At 40.7% G+C, this 12,083-nt stretch overlaps 1 protein-coding gene across 1 annotated transcript in view; it reads left to right on the plus strand.

The window, feature by feature from the left end:
• Positions 1-11,040, plus strand: part of cnnm2b (cyclin and CBS domain divalent metal cation transport mediator 2b) — a 54,400-nt gene extending 43,360 nt beyond the window's left edge. Inside the window, exons 5-8 of the mRNA XM_075464498.1 lie at positions 3,448-3,541; positions 6,385-6,447; positions 9,056-9,234; positions 10,575-11,040. Of these exons, the coding sequence (XP_075320613.1) occupies positions 3,448-3,541; positions 6,385-6,447; positions 9,056-9,234; positions 10,575-10,865 (627 nt within the window). The 3' untranslated portion in view covers positions 10,866-11,040. The remainder of the gene's footprint in view (positions 1-3,447; positions 3,542-6,384; positions 6,448-9,055; positions 9,235-10,574) is intronic.
• The last annotated feature ends 1,043 nt before the right edge of the window (positions 11,041-12,083 follow it).

Raw genomic sequence — 12,083 nt, forward strand, 5'->3', positions numbered from 1 at the left:
AGCAACATTTAAAGGAATTCTAAACATGAATTCACCTGTTTTAAATTGGGTTAGACTGACATCATATAAAGGCATTAAAAACCAACCACCCTATCCTGTCCTAAGCCCATTTCACTGCTACATAGACTTTAGTATTATTTAGCCACATCTTTCATTATAAATCTATCGATACAATCTAACCAACATAATTTGGATGTTATAGGAAGATAAATTTAAAAGCTTACAGGTACAGGAGGAGAAGATTCGGAACATAGTCATTATTATTTATTAAATGTGTCTCTATGGTGTCATATTGTCTCATATTGTATCTCTTTATTGTAGACTCTCCTTTATCCATCCTTTCTTTTGTCTGTGTGGCTCTGCAGTGTAGACTGGTGTTGCCAGTGCTGCGTTAGTAAGCTTTTTGACAGATCTCAGGTTTTCCACCATCTGAAAGGCCATTAACACGCATATGGATAAATTGAAAAAAAACCTACTTGAAAGCCATTTCTATGGAAAAACAGGTGCTTTACCAAAGTCGCTCTTTACATGATAGATTCTTAAAGCCAAATAAGAAGGTGAAGTTTAGTTTTCATCTGTATGCTAAATAGGCGTCTTGGAATTTTAGCCCACTACTTCCTTTAATTAGTCCAAAACATTGCATCATTATGATTTAATAACATTGAGTCCGAATTTTTAATGTTTATAATGATTATAAGTCATCATAAGAGGCTCAATAGTCACTGATTCTGCTCATGTTCGACTGACGAGTTACTGAATAACTTTACTGGTAGAAGAAATCTGTATAAAGTCTTGAGACTGAATTGAGTTTGTGTAAGTTTGCTCATCTTTTAAACAAGTTTACCAGGTTTTAGGTCTGTTTCAGTAAACGATGAAGTTATAATTTGACTAATTAATGACCAACAAAGGTTGAACCTTGTGTTCGGAACACCAACTGACAAAATTCTTTTGAATTATACTGTTGGATGTGAGCTTTTAAACCACACTGGCACGGACTGTAAGTGTTGCAACAGATGTGAATAAACTGATTTAACTTGACAGAAAAGCTTGGCAGCTCGGTAGCTCCAAGCTTCCTGGAGAATTTGCCACAGTTATGTGGAGTTTGGCTTCTGCCAGTGTCCCGAGAACCCCCCTGTAATCCCAGGATGACTTCATGATGATGAGATCACAGCGCTGCAGGGAACTGCAGAAAGAATTTGAGACCAATCAGAAGCATCCATAAGACTTGATAATAGACCTTTGTGAAAACATAGCTGTGTGTTGATGTTCGTACCAGAGAGCCTTGTCTCTCTCCCTCTAAGTGCTTCATAATCCAATCTTATGTGTTCTGTATTATGGCAGCTGGTTCGGCTGTGTGTACGTGTTTGTGGATGTGAGTCCCTGAAGTGCAGCAAAGGGCGAGCAAACTTCCAGATTTCCCTCCAAAGAATATAAAAAAGATTGGCTAAAAATCCTCCCAGAAAGACCCATTACTCTGCTGATACTGAGAGTGTGAGCTCTAGAAGATCTTTGTAGGAGTCATATCAACGGCAATTCAAATGTGCAAACTAATTCAAGCCAACTACAGCCTAATTCATTGTAATACAATCATTCATTCATCTCAATAAGGAAGAAAAAAAAAAAACTCGTGTCAAGTTTACAAAAGCCCGCTGTCAGAGCAACATTGATTGCTTTATCTTAGTGCACTGGCTTTACATATCATACATACAGGATGATCTTCAGATTTTCATCATTTATGCAGATTTCATGCCACTGTGTGATAAAACTGTATCAAATCTGAGCGGATGCTCTCATCGGGTCTTCTGCTTCAGACGTCCGACACAGGAACAGATTAACAAAGCAGTTTAGAACAGAGTGAGTCCAACGCTGTCAAATATCAATCAGCAATTAACATTTTGGATTAAATCTCTTCTGTTCTGATGACAGACTCAGTCCAAAGGAAGATACCAGTCACACAACATTTTTTTAGACACTCATGTGGGATTCTTTTAAAAGTCTGCTTCTTAAAGGGTCCTCCACAGGGCACTTTGTGCCCTCGTTCAGCCCCATGTCGTCACACCTCTGAGCTTCTCCGTCAGGACTGTGAATCCACTGTGGTCCTGGTTTCTGATCAGGCTCATGCCGAACACGTTGGACCCCAGCGGAGATGAACAAGTTTAACTTGTCGGTTCTGTGTAGAAGAGAAGTGTTTTCTTGGACCCCATCCCTGCAGAATGAGATTATTTGGCATCATTCACACTGTCTGAGCCTCAAATTGAACTGATAAGCAATCGCTCATCTGTTTTTCAGATGGGTGTTAAATCCTCTGCCACTGTAGCTCTGGTTGGTGATGCTGTCATTGAGTCTTTTTCTCGCTGTCGTTTCTTCTTCTGATGACTGCTCTTGTAAAGCTTTTTCCACATGACACCGACGTGCAGATAAGATTCAGTCTAAAAGTTCAGAGAAAGTTAAGGAGTTCACAGGTTCTTTTCAGTTAGGCTGAGATCCTTGTTTGTTTCAGTGATCACAGGCTTTCTGGCTTTTATCACAGGCATGTTCACCCTTGTTTAATGGTGGTTTTACTTTAAGGGCTGTGGTTTTATCTTGGTCTTTTTAAAGTTTGTGTATTGGATCATTCATAAGAAGAAATACTCATCCGCAGAAATAATGCCACTTTTGAAAGCTTGTACAATTTTTGAATCATTTGATAGTGAAATGACACTGAACAGAGGTGCACTCATCTCTGTTGCTTACTGTATATTTAAGACATAAACATGCTTTTAGTATCAGTCCACCAAATCAAGCTTTTTCATCAAATCAAATTATTTCACAGTATGAGGGGGGGGTGCCATTCGCAGCACCTGGGGAGCATGGGGATATGGTGCCTTGGCAAGGAGGTGGACTGTTGTTCACAGACAATGATTTCTGAAAGTGTTCATGAATGTTGATTTATCAGTTTTACATTCTTCTTTTATATACATTTTACACAGTGTTGAAACTTTTTGGCATTGGGGCTGTAGAAAGCATCCGTCCGTCCATTTTCTATACCCGCGTAATCTAATTTAGGGTCGCGGGGGGGCTGGAGTCTATCCCAGCTGCCATTGGGTGAGAGGCACCAGTCCATCGCCACGCTCACAGTCACTGCTAGGGAGTCCCCGGAGAGAACCCATGCAAACACTAAAAGAACATGCAGACACTACACAAAAAGGCCCCAGCCGGGATTCAAACTAAGAACCATCTTGCTGTGAGGCAACGGTGCTAACCACCGCACCACCATGCAGCCCATGATTGCTATGTTTGAAGCTATATTGTGAATCATTCACAAAAAGGCTGAAATAAATGTCTCTCCAACTAATTATATGATTAGAAACTTGTTAAGAAAATGCAATTCTACTGTGTAAAAACATGTATGAATGAGATGTAATATGCTTAACTTAAGTAACTCTGGGTGTGTTTTCTTGATCACAGGGGAAAGTGGAGGTGGAGGCAGGAAAAGAGGGGATGAAGTTTGAAGCGGGACCGTTCTCCTTCTATGGGATGTTGGCTCTGACAGTGTCACCTGGTGAGAGCTACTGGTCTTTGTCTTACGGTTATGTGATTATCCACTTTGTTTGAATCAATCTTACAGTGAGGAGGAAAGAAAACAGGGATTTTTTTTTTTTTTTACTCAGAATAAGACTTTTACTGTGGGATATGTTGTAGATTCTTTTCGGCCAGAATTAAGGTTATAAAGAAGGTATGGGCCTAAATATTCACACTTTTATCAAGCATGTAATGGTGGCAGAAATGCTCGCTTTTAGTTCCTTTTTGACCTATTTTTTGAGAAGATCATTTTTCATTTGAATGATCATTTGTTACCGTTCTCATTTCCAGACTAGACTCTTAATGTGTGCTTCAAACCTGTGAAGCTTACCTGCTCCCTTAGAATTTAAAAGGCCATCTGAATGCGAGCTGTCTTGTTCCTAAAGTAGCTTTCATCAAGATCTGGGCAAATCAACAAATGCTGACATGATGATACTATCTGAAACTTTGAGACCTATTAAGAGACCTATAACTGATAACACAATTTCTGTTGATGACTATGAAATCTACAGAACGGATCATGTATGTACCGTGTATGTTAAATCTAAGTTCAGCAGCTCTATGACTTTGTAATTTAAGCTAAACTATGTGTAGGCTCATGTGGTGTTACACATCCTATCAGACTCAAAGGATGCTTTAAAGTCTATTTCAGATTCTTAACAAGAGTTGAATAATAGAAAAATTCATCCTCATGGGTGGCTTAGGTCAGGCTTTTAGAGACCTCAGACTGTGGTAAATTAACATGTAAATCTTTAAACCTTGTGCAACCAACCAGGCTAAAGCTGAACTACTTCCCTTGATTTAATCAGAACAAACAGATCATTTAAAAACACTTTATCTGGTATATTTTGCAACAGCACCATTATTAATGTGTATCCCATGGTAAAACCATGTTCCTTTTAAAATATATTTCAGAGACATCAAAGGCTTTCCTGCATGACTTACTTGATGGTGAGTTTAGCAGAGTAACTCTGATTCCAGATGTTTAACTGGCTCGAGAATATTTTCAGACAAATTTCATGTCTATTTTGAATAAATCTGTTCCCACCAGGAAGTCTATAACCAGTGGGAGGGAAAATCCCTGCTTCTCAGACTGTCTTCTGAGATAGTCTGTAAGAGAAATAAATTATGAAGCGTTTGCAAGGAAGACTTGGAAACTCCTCTGGTTACTGGATTTCATTTAGAGCTCAAAGCAAGAGATGTACATCAATGATTAGAAAATCGATATAGGAGTTTAATCTTTAGTCATTTGTAGAGAATCTTTAAAAGCTAACAAAATTTCACAAACCCATTAAATCCTTGTCAGATACATATGTTGATTTAAGCCTCCTTGAACACATTACGGGTGGTTCAGATTAAATGAAGGACAAAGCTGCTGTGGTTACAAACTTAAATAAATCAAAATCAAATCAAATCAAATTTATTTATATAGCACATTTCATGTACAAATAATTCAAAGTGCTTTACATAAAATAAAACCAGTGCAGCAGGGAGTGCAAGAAGCATTAAAAATACATAAAAGAATATAAAGAGAAACAAATAAAATCATTTAAATGAATTTAAAAACAAGCAACAGTCAAGATAAGTTAAAAGATATCGTGCAGATTTCATGCATAGACACATGAGAAAAGAAATGTCTTTAACCTGGATTTAAAAATGTCTCCATTTGGTGAAAGTTTAATCTCCACTGGCAGTTTGTTCCACTTGTTTCCAGCATAACAGCTAAATGCTGCTTCTCCATGTTTAGTCTGGACTCTGGACTGGACCGGCTGACCTGAGTCCTTGGATCTAAGAGCTCTGGTTGGGTTTATATTCTCTGAACATATCACATATGTATGCTCTATCAATTCTGGGACTGTATTTAAAGATAAAAATCTAAATATATCTGTATTAAGTTACCACTGCATCTGATGTAAATCTGGAGCTATTTGACTTAAAAGGGGCATATAATTATATAGGCATATATATCGGAGTGTCTGAAGTCACTACCAACAAAGAAAAAACAGCTGCTGTAACTCATAAGTAGGAGGCTGAAACTCTTCCTTTTAAAATGAATCAAATTTCATCATTAGTTATGTAGTTTGACTTAATACAAGACATAAATTAGCTAATGATGCTCCACCAGTACTATTTAATGTTATATATCTCAACAAGGAAATGTGACCCTGCCGGATGGAAGTTAGACATTTCGATTTCCCAAATTTCATTGAACAGCCGTTACAAAAGCACACACTGGTGAAATATCGCCCGTGTTACAGAGGAATAGTCCTACCTGGTTGTTTCAAAAATACAAATAAAAAGGAGTTTGACAGTATTCGTCACTCTTAAGACTGAACGAGGAAACACTTGTTTTCCAGAAATGTAAAATAGTGTTAGAACGAGTCTCGAATGTGTCCGTTGTGCTTACTGCAGAGAGTCATCACAACGTCACGAACGAAAAAGCCTCACCAGTCGATTCACTCGGCTCTCTCAGTTCATTCATAAACTACAGTACTATTTCCTGCTCTGCTTCTCTTGGGTGGTGGGATCTGAGAGACACCTACTGGTGAAACGCTACAACATCCTTCCTGTGGTGTGTGAGGCACTCAAAATTTAGAAGTCAAATCAAACGTTTAATGATGAGACACAACGCCTTGCATGACCTCTCAATCTTTACTTGTTCAGTAGCAGAAAAGATGATTGGCACTTTGCTCCTGACTGAAACTCCTCTTCCAGTTTTGATCCAAGCTGATTATTTGTGTGTATTCCAATATATTTTCTGCACTTTGACAGTCTCTTCTCTCCTTTTCTGTCCTTCTCTTGAATCATCCTCCCTGTCCCAAGTGCCCCTGTCCCTGTCTCGTACATTTGCTGTCAGTAGAGCCGAATCCTTAGCAGGATCTCCAGGTACAGTGGCTTTTTCTGTCTTTACACACACACCTGCCAAACTAATATAATCCCGTCTCACTGACAAGTGAAATCTGAGAGTTTGAAACATAATGTTTTGATGACACAATTTAACCTACGTAGGTTGTATAAACTCACACGAGTGTCTTTTATCATTAATAACTTTTTCATGGGTTTTTGTGACAAGCAAAGCTTTGAAGTGCTTGCGTGTCTGTTTTTCCCTGAATGCAACATGTAGTGAAAACCTGTGTGTGTAAAAAAGAAAAGAGGGAAAGAGGAAAACAAATTCAGACTGAGACTTATAACGCCCTCACCCCCTGAGCCATTCGTCAAGTGGCTGAATGGTGTTGCAAACTGGAGGCCCCAGAGTGGAACCAGGCTCCGCCCCCCTCGCCCCTAACCTTTAACCCTCCGACTACATAAACAAGACTTGCAGCTACAGCCCCCTGCTGGACACCGCTGAGCGCACATACAAAGACACAGACTTATACATGTGTTCACATGGATGGGCCCGTGTACACAGAGTGCACATAACTACAGACGAGCTGCCTCAAGCACAAACACACCCACATGTTTGTGGGAATGCTGTTGAACAAATACGCTCACTTTCTGTCTTTAGCAGTGACCCACATTGTGCCTCTTCACGTGTTTCCTTCACCCAGTTTGATGCTGTGCCGTGCACACTGTCGATTGTGTGTCTGTGTGTACATGAATGCATTATGTGTGTGTGTTCTTGACACATCACACCACAGTTTTTTGTGTTGACCTGGTCCCTTCGGCCACTAGAAATTGGAGTACTAATCCACAAAAGTTCACATGCCGGGTCTTTGGCTCTCCGTCTGCACACGCGCACACACACACACACACACACACACACACACTCACACACACATGCGCGCACACACACACACACACACACACACTCACACGCATATTCCAACATGGGATTACATAGATTCCAGTCCACGTAGTAGCATTAGTGTTGGCCAAGCCGTTTCCACTTTGTTGTGTGTGATTTTCACAAGGCTTCTTTAAGAAGTGGAAAACATAATCTGGCTTTAATTAAAAATTACAGAAAAAAACACAATTACTCTCCTATGTGGGAGCACACAGAAGGAAGCAGCATCACTGGAGACCCCCCCAACTCATTACCTGCCATATAAGATTTCCTTTGCTTGAAGACTTGCGTAAAAATTAGATTTCCATACATCATAGCAAGGCTTTGCGTTAAGATCTAACACTTGACTTGGAAAAACACAGAGGACCTTAAGTGCCTCCGAAGCTGCTGAGCACCTCAGTTAGTTACAGAGTTATCGACGTTGTAACATATTAAATCTGGAAAATACTTAAAACGCCAAACTTTTAACTCATTTTTAGCATTAGTATGCATACAACAAAAATCAGAATTCCAGCCAAAATCCGTATGAATTAGTTGCTACTGTGGTGCTGAATGTGTGACACCTCATTTATTAGCACACGTTCAAATGAGAGCTGGAAATTGGTGTGTCCAGTTAAGCTCAAGTTTGAACTCTTAGCTCTGCTGTTAAGCTCCACCTGAAAAACAATTACACTTACACGGTCTTGTTCTTGTTTAAATTCCCCTTTCAGTCTTTACTTAGACTGATACTGATGTGTATGAAGGGCCAAAACCCATAAAACCTAAAAAAGAAGGAAAGAAAGAAAAAAAATGCATAGATAGATGGACATTTTTGCATTTATTTATGATTGTTAATGTAATTACAGATTTATTCATGTCTACATTTTTTATTGCTGTATTTTTGTTTATATCTATGAGCCGGGTGTTTCTAACGTAGGTCTAAAAACAAGCAGGCAGGACCAGGCAGAAGCAATTAATTTCTTACCAAATCCACATGAAACAAACAAGCTACCCCAAACTTTTACTCACAATAGCCCCGTAGTGATGCTTTTAAGTGAAAGTCCACTGGTTGATCTACTTTTGGAGGCAGCTGACTGGCTTGAAAACAGCAAGCTTCCGGTTTTCATGCTCCTCAAGTCTAGGGGATGAATTACTGACATTTCAGTTACTGTAACAAGCTAAACTGAACTAGCCAACAATGTTTTCTGCTGCACAGCAATGTAAAGACACCAAGTTCATCCCTGTTGTCATATTCTCCAAATCTAAGACATCCACCTATAGTGACTGAAAGTTTGGCACCTCATGTTTGTTTCGTGTGGTTTAGAACCCCTGGATGAGGTCATTTAGGTTAGAACTGGAAAACTAAAACTGGAGAAATAAACGGATATAAATCCAAATACAGTAGCTAAATACACACATGAGTAAATGCAAACATATTGGATAATTTATGTTTTTTGTATATTTGTTTATTTATTTAGCATTTTTGGTCCTTCACAGTATTACGTCACGTTTGTAATTGGTCACATTAAGATTTTACAGTTCATGTAAACTTACAGCTCAGTAAGTCCCACATGAGGGTCTCTACAAAGCTGTAATTCCATTCATCACAACTCATTTTACCCATTTTGAAACACCCCACATAAGTGATAGTAGAATAGCATATAATTTAGACTAGGCTCAAACACAGCTTCTAAACTTTGACCATCGTCCCACTCTTTCCCCTTCTTATAGAGAACAAGTCTCCTCCACGGCCGTTTGGACTGAACCACTCAGATTCTCTGAACAGGAGCGATCGCATAGACGCCATCACCCCGACTCTGGGCAGCAGCAACAACCAGCTCAACTCCTTCCTTCATATCTACGTACCTGATTACTCTGTCAGGGCGCGGTCAGACCTGCAGTACATAAAGGTGAGAACACGCACAAGAGAGCCGAACAGGTGAGATGAGTAATGGTTAGTGTTTGTATTCACATATGTTAAAAGTCTTTTCACAGACTTTAACCAACAACAGAAGCTGACGACCGTTGCCGGCGTCTCAGCGGCGGTTAATACAACCCTGTTTTCAAAAAGCTGACTTGCTGGGTAAATGATTTGCAACTCGTTTAAGCCCAATGCTTATTATTTTTAAAATGTCCCAGTTTTTTGGGTGAACTACACAGCACTACTGATTAAAATGAACAACAAATTCACTGTAATTCTAATTCTAATTTACAGCAGTTCACCAAAAGTGAGCAACTACTGGTTAATAATTGGATCCAAAAAGAAGAGATTCTTAAAAAAAAAGGAAATTTGTTTGTGAATGTTTTCTGAAGGAAGTAAAATGACTTTACAGATACATCTAAAGCTGCACTCATCCATGTTTCTTCGTGTAGAGAAATGACATGAATGAACTTCGGCGTCAGTGTTTTTTGACATTCAGTCAATCTGTTAATCAGACTTTATTTTTATAGCAAACCAAATGAAACACATAGTGCTTTATACGATGCAAATGCAAAGAACAGAACAGAAGAAACGATGGAAAATACATCAAAAACGGTACCTGAAACTGGAAGGACAAGCAGAAGGCCGCTGATATTAGGAAAAGGTTGACAAAGCTGCGTGTACCGTGTGTTTTTAACGTCAAACAGAGCAGGCCAACCCGAGTCACGATGATCAGTTGCATCACTCAACATGAACACGCCGTGAAAGTGTCGCTTGTTTTAAAGAAATGAAGATGACCCGTGAGAAGAGATTCAGTGTGACATGTCGAGTTAACTTCCTGTCATCCCTTCCCGTGCGCTCAGTCGTTGCACTAACCCTAACAGCCAATCAGAGTGAGCTCTTTCACTGACAGCTGTTCTGCGAGTTGAACAGGCTGAAAAAAGACACAAACCGAGTAGCAACATGGGGGGCACACACTGAAAATACAACAGATGTTCAGTTAAGCTCCAGATGTTCCTCATGGATGGTTATCGGCCACCTTAACTACACACCATCCACAGGATAATTTCCACAAGATAAATGAGTTATTCAGAGGTTTTCTCTCTGGACTGATGGATTCCCGACATAACATGAAATATCCACATCACTTCAACACAGGAAGCTGTTCGCTTTACCGGTGATTGTGGTTGTGTCATAGAGAGAAGGCATGTTCAGTGAATCCAGTTGTGGATATCATGAACTGAACAGCATTTTCCCCCAGTACTGATGATGTTAAACTTAACATCCACATAAACAACCAAAGTACTGTTTTTCTGTTTGACCTCCTAGGTATCACGCCAACAGTACCAGAACGCAGTGATGGCGTCGCGGATGGACAAGACTCCCCAGTCAACAGACAGTGAGTTCACCAAGATCGAGCTCACGCTGACAGAGCTCCATGACGGAGTGGAGAGCCCAGCCGTCCTCACCGCCACGGCCTGCACCGCCAGCACCGCCAGCACCACGCCCGCCGTGGCCATCGCGGTGGCCAACGAGACGTCCCACCTGCTCAACCAGCAGCAGAACTGTGTGGGCCTGATGAGGAGCAACCACAGCGGCCACAACGAGGGACCCATGTAGCCCCCGCTGAGCCCGGTGGAGACCCAGACCCTCCACCCTGTCTCGTGGACACGCATGGAGTGGTGACGTAGAGGGAGATGAGGGAAAGTGGGGACGCAGAGGCAGGTGGAGAGAGGGTTCTGCTCCATCCTGTAGCCCCCAGTCAGTCCGTCAGTCAGTGAGCCCCTTACACTGGGGGGGGGGGGGGGGGGGGGGGGGAAAGACGGGTGTCACCCCCAACACCCCCGCCTGAACGCTGTCAGAATCCCTGCTGTACTACACCCAGACGGAGGGTGCATCCGGACAGAACCTGTGACTGAGCTTCTTGTTTGAGACAATCGGACACTTTCATAGCGGTGACTTGGACTGGAGGACGACAGAGTGCAGGCACACACACAACACAACACGACTTGCTGTACTTTCTCCTCAGGCCAAAGACTTTGGTCCCACCCCCACCCCCTGCTCCCATCTCACTCACAACCGTCCGCACGCATTCACGTCCCCACACACAAACAAAGGCAACCCCCCCCCCACCCCTCCGGTGCACCTTTCAGGGAGGTTCAGGCGACTGTTGATCCCCTCAGACTCAAACTCAAACACGCAGAGAGCAACGGTTGGTCAAAGACTGCACCAAAAACCGTTCAACCACAAACCCAGAATGTTTTCCTCTATTTATTTATTTTATAATATTGTATGTATATATGTATGCGTGGAGACGTGATATGAATTAAACTGGCATTCAAGCATGCATGAGTGTCATATCAAGAAGAACATGCTACATATATGGGGATGAACATCCACTCATGTATATGAGGAGGTGAGGGTCTTTTACATATACAGTATGTATATTACAGATCTTATTATTTTTACTGTTATCCTAAATCAGGCTTATGGTACACTATCTTTTTCACCTTTAAAAAAAAAAAATCACACTATTGCCTTTAAGTAAAAATCATATAATTAATTATTTTAACAAAGTGCAATGAACCATGATTTATTTAAGAGATGATTATGAATAAGATAATTAACTGTATTATAAATTGACAGATATATTTGTATGTATGTACTGTATGTATATTTGTTTTTGAAAAATGCTTAACTGCAGCCATCCACAAGCAAGATTGTTCTTAGTCTCTTTGTCTTTGTCTCTGTCATGTTTTTGCATCCTTTAACCTCCACGATGTCTCGTGGAGTTCATGTGGGACTTATGATGCCTTGACTTGTCACTACAGTGTAGTT

This window comes from Odontesthes bonariensis, chromosome 4 (genome assembly GCF_027942865.1).
Source record: "Odontesthes bonariensis isolate fOdoBon6 chromosome 4, fOdoBon6.hap1, whole genome shotgun sequence".
NCBI classification, from domain to species: Eukaryota; Metazoa; Chordata; class Actinopteri; order Atheriniformes; family Atherinopsidae; genus Odontesthes; species Odontesthes bonariensis.